The 24,144-nt window shown below is 50.4% G+C and overlaps 1 protein-coding gene across 8 annotated transcripts in view; it reads right to left on the reverse strand.

The window, feature by feature from the left end:
* The window catches only part of SH3KBP1 (SH3 domain containing kinase binding protein 1), a 336,326-nt gene that overhangs the window by 4,400 nt on the left and 307,782 nt on the right, over window positions 1–24,144 (reverse strand). For 6 of the 8 annotated variants that reach the window (XM_004597477.2, XM_058658243.1, XM_058658247.1 and 3 more), the window contains 3 exons: window positions 11,217–11,326; window positions 7,340–7,468; window positions 3,355–3,626 (listed from right to left, as the gene is read on the reverse strand). In XM_004597477.2, coding sequence (XP_004597534.2) covers window positions 3,355–3,626; window positions 7,340–7,468; window positions 11,217–11,326 — 511 coding nt within the window. The remainder of the gene's footprint in view (window positions 1–3,354; window positions 3,627–7,339; window positions 7,469–11,216; window positions 11,327–24,144) is intronic. The other 2 variants (XM_058658245.1, XM_058658244.1) reach the window with 1 other exon arrangement.

Below are 24,144 nucleotides of genomic sequence, written 5' to 3' on the forward strand. Positions count from 1 at the left end.
CTGGGGCCGTGTGGGACAGAGGACTGTGGGCTGTGTGGGACAGGGAGAACGTGACAGGTGAGGAGTGACTTCTGAGGGGCTTCCACCAACCAGGCTACTGCACTTGCAGCTGTATGAGGGGGCTACGACCAAGTGGTTTGGAGGAGGGAGAGTGGAGGACCTTTCAGGGCCAAGCCAAAACACCTGCCCACATGGGAGACCTAGGCTTGTTGGTATCAACTACCATCTACTGGCACACACGAAAGCCATGGATGGGAGGTCTACATGGCAGGGCTCAACCACAGTATGCACCAGTGAGTGTTGGGGCAGGGGTGGAAAATGTCAGACTAGGCCATGACATTAACCAGCACGCAAGAGAACCAGGCCTGGGGGCAGATTCTGTGGAGGATATGTAGGATCACCCCTGTGGGACTGCCATGTCAGCTGGTTTGCTTGAGGGCTGGGAGTGGTGATGGGCTGAGGTATGACCATGGATCTCACCAACACTCATGGGTAATGAGGTTGGAAACAGGCTGGACTAGTCCAGGCTGTACCACCCACAGGTGCACCCAAGAGTTGGGTGTGGGATAGGCTGGACTGCAACATCCAGCAGCATATGAGATCTGGGTCTGGGTGGGAGAATTTGGGAACTCCCCTTATGGGCTGTCGCTCCCACTGGTGAGCACCTGAGCCAGCTGGGTATTGGTCAGGCTGGGAAGGGCTGCTTCACTTGTTGGCAGGTGTGTGGGTTAGCTCTATAGGGGGAAGACTAGGCAGGGCAAGGCTAAACCATAGCATACCAGCATACACAGGAGTCAGGATGGGGTGCGGGCCATGCTGGGGTAGGCTAGGTCATCACACCTAGTGGTTTGCATGAAAGCTAGAGATGGGGGCAGGCTGGGCAGGGTTAGGCTGCAGCACCCATCAGCAAGAGCTGGGACTAGGAGCGGGCCAGGTTAAGCAAGGCTGCAATATCCAATGCAAAGGCCAAGCTGGGTGATAGGTTATGCTGGGATGGGTCAGAGCAAATACCAGCATGTGCAAGATCTGTGGCTGGGAGTGGGTTTGGTCAGGGAGCTAAGGGGATGCCCCAGCTGGGCTGCAGTTCCCACTAGTGTGTGCGAGAGCTGAAATGGGGATGGTGAACAGGACTGGACATGGCTGCAGCATCCCTTGGCACGGGAGTGGACTAGGTCTGGGGTATACCAGATTGGGCAAGACTCCAACAAGACTTCTGCTACTGCTCGCAGGAGTCAGGGTGGGTGTGGAACGGGCTGGGCTATGTATCTGTACCCACTAAATCACATGAGAGTTGGGTCTAGGAGTGGGCCAGGCAGCTGGTGTGGGTGAGGGCCAAGTGTGTGGTGGACAGGGTTGGGCTGGGTTGAATCATACACTGTTTTGCATATGAGATGGGATTGGAGCTAGAACTGCCTAGGCGACTATAACCACCAGTGCGTGTGTAGATTGATGTGGGTGACAGACTGAACCGGACCCCACACTGGCTGGCACACATAACAATCAGGTCTGGGGTTGCCTCGGAAGAAGTTTCTTTGGGGACTTCCCAAATGGACCACTGGACTCAGAACTCCAACCACAGGGAAAATTGCAGGATCTGTGGTCTGACTGTGGAGTGCACCTGTCAGTACTGGGTCTCCTCAGTTGTTGAAGCCTATGCAGTGGACAGCATGCCCAGATGCACACGGGGGACAGGACGACCAGTTCATTGAGGCCTGCAGAGGATGGCTAGTACCACGGAGGGCAAAACAAATTGGACAGCTTTCCCAGGCAAGCTTTGACAGCAAGTGTCTGAGCAAGGGGAGACTCTAAGGTGGACTGTGTCAGCCAATGGACCTTGGAAGTGTTCCCTCAACCTTGGAGCAATGAAATCAACAGCATCTCAGAACTATCAAAACCACTTAAGCAGTACCCTTGGAAAATGCTCCACATTAGGGACCCCGGGATGACACCGAAGGGCCATCCCCCATCCGCGGGTACTGATGCAGCTGGGCTGCTGGGAGTGGCCCCCTCCCCTTCTTTCTGCAAATTCCCCCAGGGACAGGAAGCAAAAAAGAGATAGGAAACAATCATCTCATCCACTTTCTCCCATTTCTCAACCCTTCCCGCCCTAATCCGTGCTCCACATGGGCGTGCATCCTTCTTAACTATGTAAATGTTATCAAAATAAAATAAATTTTAAAAAACCACTAAAAAAAAAACGCAAATGGTGGAAGCTGCATACTAAATGAGATAGAAGCAATACTGCACTGGCTCCCTTCAGATGAGGAGCAGGATTCTCCCTACACTTGGGACACTGTCACAGCACTGCTGCCAACCCACTGCCATTAGCCAGTTGTGGTTCATGACTGTGTTTATTCTAGCACACACTATACAGCCACATCTCAGCGGGATTACTTAAGGCTTAGTAAAGAAGTGGGGGGTGAGATCTCAAGCTTCATCTAGAGCAGATGAAGCCTCGAGTGGTCCAGGTAGGGAGAGGTCGCAGCAGAAGGCTGTCCAAATAGCCAGTAAGAATGGGTGTGATGTAGGGGAAGGAAGTATGATGGGAAAACGCCGGGACACACCCAGGCAAGTGAGAATTGGCACATTTGGGGGGGGGGGGGTTGGGGAGTAGAGCTGGCACGGACTTGAAGCCTGAGAGGAAAGTGACACTTCCAGTGATGGGAGGATGCTGGTAGGGTGGGCGCTGACTCTAGGCACAGAGGCCAGGTCGAGGAAGGGAAGGCAGACCTTGGATGAGGGCTGATCATAAGGTGTTGATTCAAGCAGGTGTCAGCTGGGGCAGGACAACCCCAACCAAATACTGACGGGGGTGTGGGGTGTGGGGAGCACAGGGTGAAGCAAGCCCCAAGCCCAGCTGGCTCTGTCCTCAGGCCAGCCTGCACGTGTGGCCAGGGTCCAGATCCCTCCAAGAGGATTCAAAGGGCCAAAGCCCTGGACATGGGCCTGTCACATTCAACATTGGCTCCACTGAGCTGGCTGAGCACCAGTGATCTGAGATCTCCTGGGGCTGTGGGGCCACTGTCCAGGCAGGTCCCATGTGGCCAGGGGTGGCACCTTTGGGTACGTAAGCATGCATGTTGCAGAATCTGATGGCAAGGGACAGCTGAAGGAGTTGGGGGCAGGAGACCTCAAGTACCATCCTGGCAGCCCACCGAGAGGGTCAGTCCTCGCAACTGACTCACTGATGCATGTCCTGCGGCCCACGGTAACAAAGCAAAATTCATGTGTAGATGAAGCAGCCGTGCCCTGCCGCGCTCCCCCCACTCCGCCCTGGCCTTCACACACCACCACCACTGCCACCTCCAGCAGCTGCCGCAGGGAGGCCAGCAGGCGAGAGGGCAGCTCACTCACTTCTGCTGGTCCTTCATGGTCTCGATGATGCTCCTCAACTCGCGGACCTGGGTCCTCAGCTCCTCCACGGCTGCCTGGCTGCTGGCCACAGGCTCCATCTTTGGTTTTCCTTCCATGCCAAACAGCGATGGGGAGTTGGCTCTGTGTCCAGCCGTTCCCAAAGAGGACGACAGAGCAGAGGGTGCTGCAGCCGAGGACAGAGGGACTGGCCCTCCACCACCTGCTGCCATGGTCCCTGGCTTGGGTGGCAGGGATGCTTTGTTGTCAGACACCTGTGATGATGGAAGGCAGGGAGGACTCAGAGCCAGGGCCACTGAGCCAGGCCTCCCTGTCCTAGTTAGCCACACCCCGCCCCAGCAGCCCTGTCTCCCCACTGTACACACTCCACTTGCTCACTCCTTCATCCGTAGCTCACCAGGGACCCACTTGGTGCCTCCTTCTTCAAGTTTTAAATGTGACCTTCCTTTGGGACAGTTTCTAACTGGCTGCAGGAACACCTAGAGATGGCCACCTGCTTGAAGTGAGCAAGACACTGTCCTGGCCCTCAGGGAGCTCAGAGCCCAGTGAGGCGACAGACAGACAGACAGCCAGCACACCGCAGAGGACAGGAAGACTGGCCAAGACAGGGATGCAGGGAGAGCCCCGGAAGTACATCGGAAGGGCCCACTGGGCGGTAGGGCAGGCCGTGGGAAGCAGGAGTTGACAGTCCCGCCCTGGAGGCCGGGAAACAGGGCTGCAGGAGGCGCTAGCCTTGGCAAATGCCTGGAGCCCCACAGCCAGCATTCAGTAGGCCTGCAGGGTCAGAGGCGACAGCAGTGGGGTGGGGAAGGAGAGGCCAGCTGGGGAGGTGGAAGGCTGAGACAGACCACATGCCACGTACACAGTCACTCTGGCCACAGAAGGACCTGAGGGTTGGCAGGTCTGGCTTGACAAAAAGCTCCCTGCAGAGTCCCACACAACAGAAGCTTGAAATGGAGAGGGTTGGACCCAGACGGTGGCCAAGATGGTCAACTGAACACAGCTCTGAGAAGCGACAGAGGCAGGCACATCCAACAAAGGGTGTGGGGTGTGGCTTGCTCCTGGTGCTGGGGTGGGGAATGGGCACGGCAGAGGAGGGTCCCTGCCCTGGTGGAGCAGATACCTCAGGACCAGAGCGATGTGTATGGTTCCAGAAAGGCTATACGGGGCGAAGGAAGCAGTCCAGTTGCAGGGCCAGTGTGGAAGCAGATGAACTGGCAGCCCATGTGGCCAGAGTGAGCATGTGCAGGAGCATATGACTTCAGTTCTAGATACCTTGAATTTTAGAGCCCAAAGAGTGCAGAGGGGATGTGCTTCATGGGCAGGACCAGCATTGCAAAGACTGAGTTGGGTCAGAGGAAGTAGCAGCCATGGGGTGGATAAGACGGAAGGAAAGGAGGTCCCAAGGGTGGAGCCTGGGCAAGTCCAAAGTTGGAGGGAGGAGAGAAGAGAGCAGGAGCATTTGGTGACAGGAAGAGTGACAGAGAAGACTGAGGTAAGACCAGCAGAGAGGCATGAATTATCCAAGTCCCCTGCAGAAGGTTCCAGAAAGATAAATACAGTTGGATAAGAGGGCTAACAGTACTGAGAAGAAAACTGGGGGTGGGATGGGAATTTGTTGGCACATGGAAGATGGGACCCTGATTGTGGTAGATCAGTTGTCCAAACCAGAGCAGCATGGCACAGCCTGTAAGCTGAGGATGTATTTGTCATAGACGACGGAAGGGAACCAGTGGAAAGAGTTCATGCAGAAGCCCCAAGGGCAGAGAAGAGCAAAGAAGGAGAGTGCTTGCTTTCAGTGACGGCTGCCATCTGGAGCAGACAGGTAGAGGCAGCCTGATGGGGTGAGGCTGGGCTCGGGGGGAAACGGGGGCACCTGCCAGGCTTGGGAAGGACACACCAGCAAGGGGAGGCAAGTTGGCAGGCAGGTAAGGAGGGAGGCAACATGGGCAGAAAAGGATGTCAGGAGGCGAGGGGGTGAGGGACAAGGCTGAAGCTGAGGCTGCTGAGGAAGTGTGGCAATGCAGCCAAGGACTCCCTCCAGCAGCAGGTGCCCAGCTGGCCACCCCAGGGCAGGAGCCAGCGAAGGGCTTGGCTGGCACCATGGGGAGGTAGAGTCTGGATCCAGGCTGTGCTGGAGAGCGGGCAGATGGGCCATTCCTCCCAGGTTCTCTGCTCGCCTTTTCTCTGCCAAGTTGCCATTGAGGAAAAGCGCTCTCTGCTGCCAGGAAGAGCCACCCGCCAGCGTGTCAGCAGGAACTCCAGTCAGAGGCAAGAGGAACCAACATTCAGGGAGCATGGATCGCAAGCTCCCCGAGACCAGTTCAGTAGGGACTGGCTGGCTTGAGCATTTTGCGGAACAGGAGAGTGGGGCTTCCAGAGGCGGCCATCACCCCCGAGTCTGAGCTGAGCGGCTGCTGAGTTAGGAGCCTGTCCTCTCACCACTACCAGCAGGGCCCCTCGTGCCCAGCTGTCAGAGATGCAGATTGCTCCCCAACCCCCTGCTGCTTTCCTTGGCGTATGAACTACTACTGGGCTCACGCATTCTCCGGCTTTCCAGCCTGCATCCTTTTGGACCTCCTGCAACCCACCAATGCCCTTACACTGGCTGGCTTCCAGACATTTCTGGAATCAATGCTTCTCCTGGCATTTCCTGCGCGACTCAATCTCCCAGCCCACTTCCGCCAACAAGTACTTTCTGAGCCCTTGCAGAGAGACCACAGTCCCTGACAAAATTAGTTCAAGTGTAATTTCTAAAGGCAGTGAAGAACACAACACGATAACTCGGGAGGATTGTGGTAGCCTAATAGGATGGAACTGTGCAAATCAGAAACGTGAAAAAAGCCACTGTCCACCAGTAGATGTCACTGTGGAGACACCAGAAGGAACCTGCAGTGTACCTTGGTCACAGGCTGTTTTGCAAACGAAATTCTTTTTTTAATAAGTGAAGAATGCTTATGTTTTGTGGATAACTACAATTTTATCTGTTTTATAGCACAATATTTTGCTTCTTTTGTCAGGCTTTAAAGAAAATCTATACATGTAGATTTTAAGTCTATGGGAAGCAAAGTACCATGTAACCCCTGATTTCTTTGGGCTAATTTCTGCCTCAAGTAACTACAGGTTTCCGTGTGTGCCGAAGGAAGCAAGCTGCCAACGTTCTGAGGAAAAAATGCACCTGAATGAGTTTTCTCAGGATAAGAAAATAGGATTTAAAAATCTTGGTTTGGGGCCTGGTGCTGTGGTAGAGCCTCTGTCTGCAGCACCGGCATCCCATGTGGGCACTGGTTCGAGTCCTGGCTGCTTCAGTTCCATTCCACACGGGAGACTCAGAAAAAGCTCCTGGCTTCAGATGGGCCCAGATACAGCTGACGAAATATCTCTTTCTTTCTCTGTCTATTCCTCTCTCACTCTCCTTAGCTCTGCTTTCCAAGTAAATAAACTTAAAAACAAACAAACAAAACCCTTGGTTCACAAGCATAGAAAGAATAGAATGTGTCCAGGGTAGTCTTTGAAAGATACATGACGATGGCTTAATAATGTCTTGTTTTTCAGAAATCAGTACCTTAAAATACCTATAGCATCCCCTGGCATGTGGGGAAAATAAAATATTATTAAATTACAAATTAATCCTAGAAGAGGAATTCACACCAGTTTTTGTCCAAGGGACAGAGGGCACAGCATTTAATGCCTTCTCTCTCAGCCACCCGGAGGCTTGCTGGTGCCAAGGGGGAGCACCTGTGCATGTGTGTGGGGTGGTATGAACAAAATCAATCAGCAAGAGAAAAACTTGAGGAGGGAACACCTGGGGACTCCGAGTGGCCTCAGGGATCGGGATGTCTAGGGCCACCACTGGCACTAAGGCACGACACAAACGTGTGCTGCCTTCAGCTCTTGGTGTGCTGTCTCCCCGTGGTCAGTGCATGCAGGCAAGGCAGGGACCCCCTTGCCCTGGCCGGTCACTCACTTGGGATATGGTAACAGTCTTTGCAGTTTTCTTTGACGCGTCCACTCCTCTGTGTGCAAGGGAAATGTGTTCCTCTTTCTCTTCTTCGGGACTTGGGGAGTCGAAGATATCAGGGCTTGAAAGGGAAGACTGGATAAAGCCAAAAGAAAATGATGTTTTGTCAGAATTAGACCTCAGTGGATGGTTGATGGTGCTGTGTGCCTTTAAGAGCACTGAGTGCTTCTTCTGTGGTCTCCTCGTCACCCCGTGAGGCGAGGCAACAGGAGCATGAGTGGCTCTTCACCCACGTCACGCGGCTGCTCAGCAGCAGGCCCAGGGTGAGGGGCGAGGCTCCCTGCACCAGGCTTCTGCCCACTGATGCCAAGCCACCTGCTCCACCACGCACACAGCCACCATCACCCTTTGCTGCTCGCTCCCTCTACCACGTGGCCAGCACTGGCTTACTGCTGCAGGCTGTGGGATGATGGGCCACACACGCTCCATGCTGTCAAGGGGCTGATGACAGTCCATGGGGAAATACACACAGCTCCATGGGAGCTGCCTCTCTTCTATCCCCTACTCATTCTTTTCCTTGGTCGTTCCTGGAAATCACTGTATCTGTTGCAAGTGTTATCAGGACTAGAGGCGCCCAGACCTGTGCCCCAGTGACCAGTGTCTCTGCAGTCTGCTGCCACAACAGCCTCTCATCTACTTTGGTACCTGCCACTCGGTCTCTGCCCTCATGACTGTTGACAGGCAATGCTCATTTTGGCTCTGTATTTGCTGACGTATGCTTACAGCATGGGGCATCTTTGGGGGAGACATGGAGAGACAAGATGACTGCCCTTTCTTCTTCATGAAGCAGATTATGGTGATGGTCACCAAGCTGGCTGGCTGGGGACCAACGTGCTAGAATTCATTTGGACACAAATGATCATTGGGTTAGATAGAAGCTCCCTGGTTTAGACAATGCCAATGAAACAAAGACTTCCTATAGCAAGGGATCTTTCAAAATGAAGAATGTGCCAGAGATATCTTGGGGTGAGTTCCCATTGATCCTCATCTCTATGCCTTCTATCCCTATGGTAGAAAAAGAGGTCAATTTATAATCACTATTTGGTATCATTATAGAAAAATTAGGGCCCCAGTATTATTTATTTCTATTTACCTACTAAGACAGAAGCCTATTACATTGCAGAGAATTTTAAAGCAAATTTTCCAACTTAGAGGCGTTAATCTTCCTTTCATCTGAAAATCCAATTACCTAGAATAACAGTCCTCCAACACTCTCCCAAGCTTTCTCATTAATCTGGGCTTAACTGCTTAACTGACATGTATGCCTGGATCATTTCGTCACTTTGAGATTGCATTCAAAGTCAGTTTCTTCCTGAACAACTGCCAATCAAAGCTTGCTCTTCCAGTCCTATAGACGCAAATAGCCTCAACGCGGGTGAAGGTCTCCAGTTGCGGGATCATGGCTAATACAGGTCCTCCATTATCTCTCCCACGGTGCCCTTTCAGGAGTATGTCCACTAATCCAAGCTCGCTATGAAAAACCCAAGATGCTAACTGGAAAGAGAGTAAGTAGGAATTCACTGTTCACATCCAAATGGCGAAGGATAGGAATGAGGGGGAAAGAGGATAGGAATCACACTTCTTTCAAGTGCCAGTGGATCCTGTTGTCTGATATCTACAACACAACCACTTCCCAAATGCCAAGCTTCTAGTCACTGCACCATAAGCTTCCTGTGGGCAGTGACTGATAAGAAGAGTGAGCTTATTTTTGCCAGCTGTGTCCTTGACATCTGGCCCTGTCTGAGCTCAGGGTAGACAGATACTTAGGAACATGAGGGTACTTCAGAAAGTTCATGGAAAACAAAATTGAAAGAAATTTATGTTGATACAAAAAACCTTTCTATGAAGCTTACACAGTTTTTTCATGGTATGCCTTTCCCATGAACACTTTGAAGACCTCATGTATTGGCTGGATGAATGTAGTCTACGAGCAGGGTGAGGATGGGATGTCCTTATCAGAGCCCCAAAATACTAACTCCCAGACAGGGGATGAATGAATCAAAGATGGAGTGGAGGGTGTAATTTGCATCTCCTTGTATTTAATTCTGGACCCACAAAGGAAGAACTTGGAAGGAAGACAAATGAAGGATTTATAGAGATAACATGGAAAGTCAGACTGAAAACTGAAACATAGAGATAAGAAGTGATTCAGCAGGTTGCGTGTGTGTGAGGCATGTGGGGGTGGGATATGGAGAGGTACGAGGGAAGGAAGGAAGACGGCAGTGACACAGAACTCCATGGAAGAGCAAATCAAGTCGATGTTAAGGTCTTTTTCTCAAAGTGGTGCTGATTTCACACAACCTGGCTTTTTTTCACACAAATGGGACCCACAGAGGAATGCTAACCAGGTGTCCAGATCCAGTCGCTATAAAAGAGGAGATTCCAAAGGAATTCTAGTCTCTTCCTTGCACATGATGACAACCTAGGTGGAATCAGTGAGGGAGAGCATCCTGGGAAACCTAGGAAGATGAACTCCTTGGTGAGTCTGGGTGGGAGTTAGAAAGGCCCAGGAGAAAGACAAGGCACTGTGATACGTAGACACAAAGACAGATACCTCAAAAAGGTCATGGAAAATGAAGTAAGACTTATTTTAGTGCAAAAATATTTGGACATCTATGCCCAGTTTTTCATAATGCACACTTTCTACCATCTTTTGGAGACCCTGTCTATATATGAGTTTCAAAACTTTTTGCACCAAAATAAACTTATCTTGTAATTGCATTTGTCCACGAACTTTGTGAAGTACCCTCATAGACAAACGGATTCTTTCTCATGCATGATATGTGCGTATGTGTGTGTGTGCGTGCACACACTCATGAAGGCACACTTAACTTTTGCAGAGGCGGAAGAAGTTTACAACATGTTGCCAAAGCAAAGCCATCAATTGCTGTTAGATCTACTTTCAGAAGCTTTTTACCTAAGTGAATCATTTTGGAGAAGTACTGAGATTTTTCTATAGTGGTGTTTACTTGAGTGTTGATCATAATGAAGAACTGGGAACGTAAATGCTTCAAAATGGTATGCAGGCTAAATAAGCTCCCAGAGTCCAGGGTTAGACTAGTACCCCATGTTACAGAACTGGCAATGACTGGAAGCAATTTGAAAACTAATGCATACTATCTGTGGGCTCATTTGTTGAAGAACTCATTTTCTGTATGCAAAACTGTTTTTATAGTAACTGACGCAGAGCAACAGGTCAACAGTTCTTCGCTTTGGCAGCAGCAATGCAGGTCAACATGTTTTGTTCTGAAAATCTGGGACAGTCAATCGGTACTGGCTTTGCAACAGAAGGAATAAAAAAAGATCCAACCCCAAAACCATGGCCAATGCCAAGAGCTCTGAATGGGATCTCCTACATGTGGGGTTCTGCAGGGTGAGGTGTCACAACAGAGCACTAGGGGACGAAAATTCAGCCACTGCTTGGGCTGTACATAGGTAGGTCTTTGTTTTTGTTTGGCCAAGGTTGTTTTGCTTAGAGACCCATCAGCCTAACTTTCCGGTGCCCATCATGAAACTTGCTTTTTTCCCCCTCACCGGTTTCATTTCAGGTTCAAGCAAGAATCATTCTGGATGGGGAGTAGAAGGAGGTGGGACTGGGCAGCAGTTGCTACCTGGGTGGCAGAAACACACAGAACAAACAGAAATAAATTCTGCTGGACTCAAGAAGGTTCACTAGCAGTTGACCATGGGCTGCATGGTCTCCCTCTGTGCTGGGTGTTCTCCAGGCCACCTACTTGAAGAAGCATCCGTAGCTAAAGTCCTTACTCTTCTTTTCTGTTGTCACCTGTAGAGAAGAGGGGAGATGCTACACAGAGACACTTACAGATGTGAGCGACTGGGACGGAGGCCGCCTCCCCGTAGCTTTTGGTCTGCTTGTGGTTGGGTGGCTGAGTTTCTCAGTAGATGACACCACGGAGTCAAAACCTTCTAGGTCTAAAACAAAAGCAAAACAGTCTTTAAAGGGTGAAAAAAAAATCACAGCAAGAAAAGGTTCTTTGCACGTGGCTTCTGTCCCATTGTGCACAAAGGCTGTCAACATTCTGAGGTCAGTCAACACGTGTATTGAACAGAATGAAATGATCATTTCCTGCTCCGTTTAAGGAGCTGGCATGGAAGGGAAACATGTCTTTCCTTTTGCCCTTCTCAAGCTATATCCATCAATCTTTAAAAAGCAACAAAGGGTGAACTAGGCCTCAATGCCCATTGACATGTATGAGAGCTGAATGGGATGTGGGACAGACTGGCAAGCATGGGATCCAGGGTAGGGAGCGGGCCTGGTGGGGGTTATTGTGGATCGCTCCGACTAGGCTGCAGCTCCCACTGGTTTATGTGAAGGCAGAATCAGGCTGGACTGCAACACCCATTGGTTCCAGTAGAAGACAGGGTTGGAAACAGAACCGACCCAGCAATTGCAACTGCCAGCGGAGTGGGGCGATAGACTGTACCGGGCCCCGTACTTACAAGTACACACAAGAACCTGGTCTAGACAAAGTTTCTTTAGGGATCCCCCCAGTCGAACTGCTGGACTCAGATCCCTAACCATGAAAAGAAAGAGAGAACTAATCAACCAACTACCCCAGCCATATGTTGACAGTGAAAAACAGGGTAAACGGAGACTCTGTGATGGACTATGTCAATCAGAGGAATCCTCAGTGACCTCATTGTGATTGGAATGGCGAGAATGGCAGCAATCCAGAACTGTTGAACTATCAAAACCACTTGAGCAAGACCCTCAGAGCATGCCCCACACTGGGGACCTGGGGTGGGTGGGTGGGAGACTGGGTGGGGCTTCTCCCTTTACCTCCCGCTTTACCCCAGATATAGGAAAAAAATGTGGAAATGATAGTCTTACCCACTTTCCCGTAGTCCTTGAACCTTTTTGCCCTAATTAACTACGTAAAGATTGTCAAAAATAAAATTTAAAAATGGGAAAAAAGCAAGAAAGGGGATTAAAGGCAGAAGCCTCTTTCTTCCACAAATTCAAGTCCTCGTCAGGAGATAAAGGTTCTTGCAGTCCCCACACAGAAGGCAGCAATCACAAGGTACAAGGGCCGGGGCAAACGAGCACTGCTCGTGGATTCCCAGACACAAGGCGGGAGGAGGGCAGGCTTCTCCTCTGGCTGCGCCAGTGCTCTGGCCAACTCCCCCAAGGAGGAGCCAAAGCCTGCACCTCTGCAGGTGACTCACAGGGCTGACCCGCTGCCTTCAGAGACACCACTCCGTGGAGACCTTATTCGGTTACCAGTCCACACAATCATTTCCTCCACTGTTACTGGCTACTCAGTGACACCAGTAAGCACAGCCAAAAACGAATAATATGGACGCATCCTGGCACTTTGTCACAGCATATGCCACATGTGCAGAGGAAGGCCTTTGCACTGACTTTGCCACCTTCTTCAATGTATGATCAGGATAAGGGGATCTCTGGTTCTACGGAGTTCTGAGGATGTACAAACCAAGTGTTTGTGTTTGATAGAGAGAGAGACAGAGACAGACGGGGGGGGGGGGCGGGGAAAAGAGAGAGAGAGAGAGAGAGAGAGAGAGAGAGAGAGATATGCTGAAGGGAATGGCTAGCCAAAGCAGCTGACCTTCATCATGACTGGGTCAATGACATTTAGTCCTCACAAGCAGAGGTAACTCAGGCATCATGGCAGGCACTGCTTTCCCCAGCCATTTCTGTTCTTCCTTCTAACAGAGCCCCCGTTTGTTTCAGGAGGAAGTGCCCAGTCCCTGGCCTGAACTACATTTGCCCATGACTAGTCTACAGGTAGCTGTGGAACCCAATTCAAGTAACTGAAAACCCAAGGGAGTCTACCAACAGCCTCTGGGAAAGAGATTTCATCTCTGGCTAGGGAGAGGGGAAGGTGCCTCATGTCATTCTCACTTGCTTCCTGCTTGGGGTGTCACTGTGCAAGGACCGGGTGCTGGGGGCTGTGGCAGCCACCTTATGATCATGACAGGGTGGCCTGGCCAATGTTCTGGAAACCTTGAGAACAGCAGAGCAGAAAGACTGAAAGAACATGGGTACCTGGCAACTGTGACAGGCACTTACCCAAACCTGAAGCCATCACACCGTTTAGGCAGTGTGCCATATGAAACGAACAAACCTTTCCTATTTCAGCCAGTTTTAATCAGATACCCATTATTTGCAGATGAAATCATCTTAGCTGCCGTAATTGCAGACATGCTGGCTCAGGACCGAGAGGTTAATACTGAAATGATGTGTGGTTTCCTCCCTTTATTTGGGGGAGAACTCCTTTGCTGATGGCTCTGAGCGGGCTGGCTATGTGAAAGCTCTCTCCTCCGAATAGACAGGCATTAGGGGCAAACTATTTCTTTTAGCAGAAAATGCAAAACTAAGCACAAATCACTGGTCAGGAGAAGCCATTAAATTAACACCTGGAACGGTACTGTGTGACATTATTCTAGCACTTGGTGAGTGAATAATTACTCAATTAGCTCTTCATATCAGGGCAAAGTGAGTGTAATCAAAGGTTAACCATCTGCAGAGACAGGGCAGAGAAATATCTCCATGGTGCTGCGAGGTCAATGGGAAGACCAGCTTCCAGCGCCTCCTGCCCCACTGCTCCAGGCAGCTCAGCAGGGCACCGAGCAAGAGCCAAGAAGACGCCCTCTGCTGGCAGGCCCTTCTCCAGAGCCAGCCTAACGTGCTGGCCCTTCTCAGGGGCCTTCCTTTGGAAACTCGAATATTCCTGAAAGTCACCCCATCTCCCACCCTTCCCATGCACCAACTCTACCCCAGGACTCTGTTCTACCAACTCCAAGGTGTAGGAAGTAGAAACTCCCTAAGACACATTTGGACTGAACAAAATATTGTCATCTGACATTAACTTCACCCTCCTTCCCGCTCACCAAATGAACTCTAATTACATGGCCAATGTTTTTTTTTAAGTCCATGAAATGAGGGCTGGCATTTGTGATATAGTGAGTAAAGCTGCTGCCTGAGATGGCAGCACCCCAGATGGCCACTGCTTCCAGTCTTGCCTGCTCCACTTCTGCTCCAGCTTCCTGCTAATGACCTGGGAAAGCAGCGGAAGCTGACCCACGTGCTTGTCTTTTGCCACCCAAGTGGGAGACCTAGATGAAGGTCCTGACTTCAGGCTGGCCTAGCCCTGGCTGCTGTAGCCATCCGGGCAGTACAGCAGCAGACGGAAGATCTATCATACTCTGTGTGTGTGTGTCTGCAACTCACGCAAATAAATGAATAAATCTTTAAAAAGCAAAGCCCATGAAACTGTAACAACAAAGTCAACTGCAATCTTACCACATGTGGACAAGCACCACCAGTGTTTAGTCTATTCTCCTCCTGGCATTTCTCTATCAATAGACCCAATAACTGCATTCTGTTGATTTCACTTCCAAAAATCCTTCAACACTTTGGTTATTACGCAATCCTCTATTGCACTGCAATCCATGATTTACCTCCTCGTTTCCAAACTGTTCTCCCTCTTATGTTTTCTTCTTGCTCTCCTTGTCCACTCTGTACATCACGAGTCTGGCAGGTCATCCATGCACAGGCCCAACTCCCCTAGCAGCAGGGAACAAGGGCTGGGACAGGCAGGCCTCTTGCAGGGTGAGGGGTGAAGGCACCGTGCAGGGCAGAGGAAGCCAGAGGCTGGGGACCAGGACAGGGAACCGAGGGGTGGATGCCGAGCAGGCCGCCTGGGGAGGAGGTGGGAGAGAAGCCATTGAAAGTTTCAACCCACAGGCCATTGCCAAGTGCCTTGGCAGGGAGCTACCAGGGACCGAGCTGGCCCATATACCAACTGACTCTGTCCAGGAAATGGAAACAAACTCTAGAAGCAAAAATTGAGCAGGGTACAGTGATTCCAGAAAAATCAAAGCCTAATTAACTCTCCCTTTCCACTCTGGCCATGCAGCAGACTCACCTGAACAATTTAAAAATCGAAGCCAAAACCCTAATCCTGAACACAGCCCAGGAATAGGCCTGGTTGGCCTGGGTGCAGCCTGGGCATGGGTGGGTGCCAGTCTCCCCGGGAGATACAAATGCAGCTGTGAAGTCTGGGAGCGTGGCTCTGGTGGGGGTGGAGGGGAGTCATACCTTAGGACCTGGCCATGCGGCAGAGTGGAGGGGAGAAGAGGCTCCCCCAGGCGACCGGCGGGCTCTGCTCAGCAAGCAAGAGCCGACACAGGTCAGTGGCGGGGAGTGGTAGGTCTCCGAGAGCTGGCCAAACACTGTCACAGTGAGAAGCTCCCCGTGTGCAGAGTGGGCTGGGAGATGGAGGAGGGAGCAAGCGCAGCAGTGACACAGCTTCAGATTTGCACCCACCTTGGGGTAGACTAAGGAGGTCTACGGGGGTATTGGGATGGCCAAGTTCAACTAAGGAAATGGCTGCCAGCCTCAGGGAGGACTCCATATTTACTCCAGCCTCCTGGGCGCAGCCGCAGTTACTTGAGCCCACCTGCGAGTGCTGGGGCTGCCAGGCGCGAGGCGCTGGCGGAGGCCACGGCAGTCCACAGTGTCAAGCTGCCTCAGCTGCATGGTGTCTCACTCATCTCCCGGGAATCCCAGGCGGGCAGGGGCTCACCTCTGTCATGTCCAAAGCCCAGCGCATCCCTGGGGAAGACATGCTCAACATGCTATCACGAAGAGACACAAAAATGACAAACACGCAACAATCTCAAGGGGGAAAGTCTTTTTCTCCCAGGAGCACAGCTTAGAGAAGTGCCTCCCAGCAGGACTCGGGTGCAGAGGGTGGTACAAGTGGCAGTGGCAACACTTTCAGGACCCCATCCTCCGCCGCGGCTGCCTGGGAAGCCTGGCTGTCCCATCTTGTTTTCCTGGCCGGGGTTTGTGCTACAAGGTTCTATGCATGCTGGAGGCTTGGTCTGGTCGCTGTCACTCAGGGCAGAGTTGAGTCAGAATCCCTCACAGGAGACCCTCCTACTGCGCATGTCAGCCGTTTTTCTGTAGTTTTCACGTGCAGAGAATACTTTCGTTCAAACTGCCACAAAAAAAAAAAAAAAAAAGCAGCATGGAGCCCGAGGTTCCTTGCCACAAAGGGGCATGCAGGTATCCTTGGCCTGCTTTCACAGAGTGGACTGCAAGCCACTTCTACATTCCATGGCCCACCAGGGAGGGCAGACACAGGGTGGCACTGTCCCCTTGTTCCCAATGGCACACAGCACGTACCTCAGGACTGTGGCCGTGGTGGCTGATTAAGGCAAAATTTCCATGACTAACCCAGTGTGGTGCGAAGAAAATGTCCCAATTTTCACGGTGGTTTTAAAATGAATCAAGCTGAAACTTGATACACGTTTTCTCAGCCTGCCTGGGAATTTCTCCTGCTGGTTTGTACCTTGAGGATGAGAGCTCATGTTTTCTTGTGGCACCCAGAAGACCGACCTCTGGGGACACATAGGGATAGATTAGCTTGAAGAGGGCCTTGGGCTCTTTGCGGACCCTGGAGTTGCCCACTTTCCTGGACCTTTAGTCACACCCTACCATGCATGAGAGGCATGGTGCCAGTGACCTAAAGCACATCAGCTGGAAACACAGAAGGGGAGCAGGGAACGGTGTGAGTCAGGCCAGCTGCCGCCAATGGAACTTTGCGGGGAGCTCCTGATGGCCCTGTGTACTCAGCAGGTAACCTAAGGATGGAGGTTTGTGCCAGGCGGGGGCTGGCAATGGCATGCCCCTCTGCGTGTCTGGAGGCCCTCCCTCCTTCTCCATGACCCTGCCTTGGAGCATAGAAGCTTCCAGAATTTCCGGCCTGGAAGCACTGTGTCAGGTTTCTCAACACTTCCTCCCCATGCTGTCCACAAAGGACAGCAATGGAGAGCCTCTTCCGGGCTCTCGCTCCCCTCTGACTCCTCTGTCATGGGACCTGTTCTGCAACCGACCTCTTCCCAGAAATGGCCTGGTATGGCTGTGCCCCAACTCACCCATCTCTCTGATCTCCGGATGTAGCACTCTGAGCTGGCATTTCTTGTTGCTGGAGCTGTCCCATCCACCCGCTGGGGAGAGTTATGGGTCCTATCTTTTTTCCCAGGCCTAACAGCGTCCATGTGTTGTAGTGAGTGTGCAATAAATTATTATAGAACAAAAGAACAATCTTTCTGGGCTTCAGCTTTTGCACCAGAAGAGAGAGAGAGAGAGAGAGAGAGAGAGAGAGATTATCAGAGCCAAGAGCTTCTTAGGAAGTTATTCTTTTGTAAGCGAGAATATGGGGGCAAAACCCGATTAAATTATACAGGGCACAAATTTGTTGTGAGTTGTGGGATTCGAGAATAGGGATCTAAAGGCGAAGCTGGGAACCCCACGCTTTGTGAGGTGTAAGCTGAGGAAAGCCTCCTGCCCCCAGGCCTCTAGGCATATCCTGCAACCACTAGCAAACACTAGTCAGCCCTTCTCCAAAAGGCAGGACCCAGCGCACGAGGCACTGTGCTCAGTTATAAACCAGGGGAAGCTGGCCAGCCGTGAGCCGCGGAGAGCAAGCAGGTCTCACATGACTGTTTTCAGCTCCATGTGCTGACTATGCCAGCACTGCATGCGCATGCGCACCCACCCCTCCAGCCCACTTACTTCACCCTTCCATGCTGTGAGAACAACTACTCCATCAAAGGAGAGGGGCAGGGCCAGAGCTTGACAATGTTGTTCAAGGTCACTACCAAAAAAGTACAGGGCCCCCTTAAGTACTTCCATTTCTAATGCCCCTTCCACTTCCCAGAGCCACAGGAAGATTCTAGGCAATGAAATTTTGCTTTGTGAAGAAACAGCTCTGTACTCAAATAACAAATTGATTCTCCGCTCTCATTTTTTCAGATGTTTTTAAAAAGTCAGAAAAAGGGCTGGCCTCTGTAAAGAAATCTCCAGCAAGAAATGCAAGGTGTTAAGCAATTAACAAAGCGTGTCTGGGGGTCAATACTGTAGCACAGCAGATAAAGTCACCTACTGCAATGTCGGCATCCCACATAACAAATGTAAATGTGTGATGTACCAATGCCTTTTGTACAAATGAATCAGATTATTTAATCAGAACTAATACCAGTCCTAGAATAGAAATATTCATGTAAGTGTAAAATGATATATTTCTCAGGCCAGTGATCTTCAGGCTATTTTGCCAGAGGACTTCCTAAAATAGTTTTGCAAACCCACATATGTCCTCTCACACATCTTAAGGTGATATAGAAACTTTTTCTTTGTAACTTTTAGTCTCAAGAGACATAACTTCTGTTGTATTTTTAATACTGCCATTTAAAAACATGGTATGTTTCTTTCATAAACACACTTTATATATGACTGCCACAGCACTTAAACAACCATCATTCACTTAAAAAAAAAACCTGTAAGATTTATACTATTGGAAATTTGATAACATTGCTTCTCCTTGAATTCACCTTCTTTTACTCTTTTTTAGACAGATTCATTTGGCAGAGTTGGAGATCTCCTACGTGCTGGCTCACTCGCCAGCCGACCACAAGAGTCAGCACTCGGCCAGGCTGCAGGCGGGAGCTGCTGGGCGCTCGGCCCCTCCTCCACTGCTGTTCCCACGCTATCAGTAGGACACAGGGCAGTGGCAGCTGAACTGGGGCCTCTATGGGATGCTGGCATTGCACATAGTGGCTTTATTTGCAATGCCATCACCTCAGCCCCTGGAATTTATTTTAGTTATTTATTCCTGAACTTCAGTTTAATATCATGTCAAGTGTTTTATTATTTTATCACCTTTTCCTGATATCAAGTATGCATTTAAATTGAAATTTATGATTATTTCTCACAGCATCACAATGTTGTAGGTATAAAAATCATGTTTTCTGGATTGAGTTACCACTACAATTATTACCAGCATACAAATGATTAAAAATGTACACACATATATCATACATAATTCTAGGCAGGAAAGAGTAGAATTTTATTGAGCATTTTCTCAGTGCTGCGTGTGGGTGTGGATGACTGCTACTCAATTCAGAAAGAGATGACTTGTAGTTCCAGTTAGCAATATCCAGCTCAAAGTGTCAAAGTGTGATATATCCAGCTAGCAGATACGGAGGCCCAAGGACTTGAGGCATCTACCACTGCTTTTGCAGGCTGTGTTGGAAGTGGAGCAGCCTGGACTCAAACCTGTGCCCGTACGGGATGCTGACACCACAGCCGGCTGTTTTAGCCACTCTGGCCACAGTGCCAAGCCCTAACCCTCTCTGCCTTATCCATTCCCCAGATATTTTCTTACAGCAAGCGAAAACAGATTACAGCAATTAGTAAAATCATAATTCACAGTTCTTCACATTACAAGCTTTGGTTATTTTTTTTCTTTGTAGTGAGTCTTTGGCATTCCCAGGAGCACTCCTATGAATCTCAAGGAGAGACAGCATGAGCCCAGGGAGATGAAAGCAGTGTCACTCTCGGCAGTGCAAGGTCAGCTGAGAGGCTGCTGTGGCTCTCAATCAGGACATGCTGTCGCCTGCCACCGCCTGTCCTTAGCTTGTCCTCACCGGATCTAGTTACATTTCAGTGGGGCCCACCATCCTCACTCCCAAACTGCTAAGCACTTATCTCATTACATGAACCAAGGTTAGCAGGCTACGAAGTTGGCCAAGGCTTCCAGGCCAGGCCTCCGCAAGAGTCCACGGCTAGAAAAGGGTTTTGATGATTCACTTAACACAGTGATAGAAATAAAAGCATGCACTTCACATAAGAAAGTGAAGCTTGGGAGTGCGGCTTTCCATGGGTCAGGGGGCTGAGTGGTAGGCAAACCCTGCTGCATATTTGCAAATAAAACCAAAGTCAGTATGAGGCTCTGCCCATCTGAGACCACAGCCAGGGGGCAGGAGGTGCACATGCCAGAGAGCTGTCACTCTGCACATGTGCAGGCTAGAGGCCCCCGATAGGTACCCCTGGAGGCAGCAACAGTATGTGTTTACTTCTTCAGTTCTTTTCATCTGAGAGACACAGACAGCTCCCATCTGCTGCTTCGCTCCCCGAATCCCTGTAACAGCAAAGGCTGGCCCAGGCTGAAGCCAGGCACCAGGAAGCCAATGCCGGGATTGGTGGGGACGGCTGGTACCCAGCCACCTGAGTCAGCACCTGTGGCTCCCCAGGCTACACCCTAACAGGAAGCAGGAACTGGAAGCAGAATCAGGATTCCAACTTGAGTCTTAGACACCAGGCCCAAAGCCCAAGCCAGCACTAAACAGGCCTTTGCTGTCCATAGGGGATTTTGAGCCCACCAGGCGCACCTTCAGATTTGTAGCCTGAAGGCTGAAAAAACTCTGGGTAGGTAGTAAATGTAGAGACACCAGCCATGGGCTGAATGACAAATGAGCCCTGGCCACAGAGAGGCAGCTCAGGTTCCTAGGCATGCCCAAGCGAGGACGGGGCTGCCCTGCACATGTGGAACAACTGGGACTGAATGCTTGTCCATGGTGCTGCCAGGGGCCAGGACCTTCCGCAGGCCAGGAGCCATCTAACCAATGCTCCCCATGCCGCAAATGCCCACCCATCCTCCCCCAGGCATCTTCTCCTTGCAGAACAACGAGTAAAGGTGCCTAGGGCAGGAGGACACCCATTACAGCAAGCACTATTTGCAGACTTTTGGAATAACTTGCTGCACCAATTGTTTCACTCCAGGGAAGTGATGCAATGTCTGTCACTATTTCCTCCCCTGCAACCCCCATATCGCTATAGTTTTTGTGAGGCTCTTCAAACTGGCCCTTTCAATGCTTACTGTGGAAGCAGCATCATAGAGGACATTCATTCTCAGCAGAACTGAGAACTCAGCCAGTGCCATGGGCAGTACTGCCCTGCAGGGGGCGCAGGACAGAGGCGAGCAGCTGGGTCCCAGGACAGGTACTGACTGGGTCAAGGGATAAGGGGAAGTCTAGTGGAGACACTGGGGACCGTGCACAAGACTGAGGCTTCAGCATGCACCCAGTGTGGGACATGGAGCTGTCTGTTGAAATGAACACCGGCCGCCAGCCTGACCTCACTATCTCAGTAGCAAACATACTTCTCATGTCCTCCGGAGAGAGGCTACGGTTGGATTAGGACTAGTGTCCCTGACTGGGGGCCAGAGCCATACCCACCCATCCACACATGCACACAGGCTCAACACTGACAGCACAGCAGTGGCATTTGTTGCTCCTCGGCCTAGGTGATGTCAACCACATCTCTGGAAGTCGCAGGTAAGGAGGCGGTGCCTAGGAGAGCGAGCCTCAGCTCACCCATTCAAGTGCTCAATTCTGAGCAACGAGGTGAGAGCGCCGGGTGCTCAGCCACTGGTCTTTCTGGAGTACTCTAAATGTCAATGAAGCCGTTCTTTAGGGCAGGGTGGCCACAGTGCATGTTGTCATATTAAACCTGAGAAATTGCTTAGTGCCCTGAAAGGTTGCAAGGCCAAACAAATGACTTTCTAACTCCAATTGGGAGGTTTGCAAAATACACACACACACACACACACACACACACACACACACACACACACGTATATACAGTTGCTACATATAAAGAGGGCAGAGGAAACAGCAGCCCGAGGATTGAAGTCCTCCTTCAAAATCTGGCCAAGAACCCCCTAGAAATGATTTCTGAGCGTTAAAGATAAAAGTTGCAAAATGAGAACTTGGCCATTTATCTATAGAGAGTTAGTGTCATCTTAACTACAATTTTCTGGCAGTGGCCAGTATTTAACTGCTTTATAAATATATCCTTATAGGGAACCCAGATATAGATTTTAGCATTGATCAAATCTTGTGTTTGTTACATTTTTACTTAATACTCATTGGAACAGCAGGTATTAATCATTGAATAGTCCTTTTTCTATGTGAAAACTCAGGCTGAGATTGTCTCATTTTTCTCTAGGGCACTAACTTCCTATGTAGCCTGAGGAAGGTCCCTTTCTCAAAAGCCAAGGTCAAGTTCTTAGATGACGCTTAAAATTAATGACATTGAGTACACACACATATGTATGTGTATATATATATGAGAGAGAGAGGGAGAATATGAACCCCCTGGTTCCAACAGCAGCTCTGAACCCACTTTCCAGCTGAGTTTTGGAGTTGACAGGTTACATCACTACAGGAGCACAGGCATGAGGCTGCACCTGAAGGGGCGCCCATCTTCAGCCCAGCTGTCCCCAGTTTACTCTGCACGGGTACCTGGATGCGCACCGGGCTTTCCGGATCTCTGTGGAGTAACACACTGTGTTCACACTCTGTGTGAGTGCTGCAGGATGCTTTGTGCCACCCCCGGCCTCCATGCACTAGACAGAGGTAGCATCACCATTGCTAGCCTGTAATGTGACAGCCAACGACGTCACCAGGGAGAGCAGTGGTGCACCCGTGAGGCAGAGTAGCCTCGTGCACGGAGAAGTCTGGGCTCCTTGGTCAGGGAGACCTGGGCCCACTGCCACCTGGGCTTCCCACCTGCCACTTCACATTGCCCAGTTTAGCCAGCTTGCTTTAGTCCCTGTTCCTTTGACATAAACAGGAATCTCTGTCTCACAGTGCTGCACATGATGTGGAAATAAATCTACAAAAGCATCTAGTAGGCACCCCGCGACTATTCGTTCCTCTGTCCTTCTTGGGTATCTAAGCTCAGGTTGCTGGGAAAATGGAGCTGAGAGTATTCTATACTGTGTTAGAAGAATGGCTCTAATACTAGGATGTTACAGTTACAGCCCTCAGAAGCAACTACCTGCAAGCTGCACCTCAAGGAAGAACCAAAGTTATGCAGGCACACCCCCCCCCCCCGCAAATAGGCTTAGGAAACACTCAAGCCTTTGACAAACTTTGGGATCATTCTGTTACCACAGCTGCAAGCAGCTAAGTCTCAACGTCTGAGTGGGCTTCAATTTAAGAAAACAGCATAAAACAATCCACATATGTCACACGCTAAGGGGACTTATTTGCATTAAAAATGGCTCTTCCACAAGCTTTGAGAGTCCGTTAACACATCTAAAACATAATTCTATTTGTAAAGGACTTGTTTACATAAAACTCAACAGCACTGAAAGCAACTATTTTGCCAAATGGGGCCAAGGGGCACCTCAAACCCTATACTTTCAGAATCATCTTTTTTTTTAACACTGGTACTCAAAGTGAATGTTAACAAATTTCAGTTAGTACGGGTCCCCCCCCCTTTTAACAGCTATACTGATGTGTAATTCATACAGAATACACCTCACTAGTTTGAAGTGTTCAACTTAGCAGTTTTCAGTAAATGTGCAGAGCTGGCAACCATCATGACAGACCGGCTTGAGTGCCTGTGCAGCTGGCCAGATGAAGAGCCCCTCGGCAGCGTTCCCTGGGCCTAGGGAGTCGCACTGTCACCTCCCAGGCCGGATGAGCCCAGGGACCCCGCAGAGCCAGCGCACAAGCTGATGTCAGTCTTCTAAACCCTCCTGGGGCCCATATTTTACATCTTGACCCTCAAACTGACTACAGTGAAAGGTATGCTTTGTCAAGTTTTGAGTTCATGTGGGTCAAGTTCAAAGGACACAGGGGAACGCATCGCCCTCTCCCAGTGAGGAGGGGTTGGTGGTGTTGCACACATATACACAGACAGGAACAGTCTGAGATTTCAGAATGGAGCAGGCACGGCTCCTGCACGGATGCCCAGCCACTGAGCAGGAGTGGGAAGGCTCTCTGCAGCGGCAGGACATGAAATCAGGCGCCCTCTCCCCAGCCGGAAGCTAATGGCTCGGCAAGGGGGTAGTGAGAAAGGAGCTGACAATCTCTGGGTAGGGAAAAGTGTAACAAACACTGCTGTGTGA

The sequence above is a fragment of the Ochotona princeps genome, chromosome X, assembly GCF_030435755.1.
Source record: "Ochotona princeps isolate mOchPri1 chromosome X, mOchPri1.hap1, whole genome shotgun sequence".
In the NCBI taxonomy this organism is placed as follows: Eukaryota; Metazoa; Chordata; class Mammalia; order Lagomorpha; family Ochotonidae; genus Ochotona; species Ochotona princeps.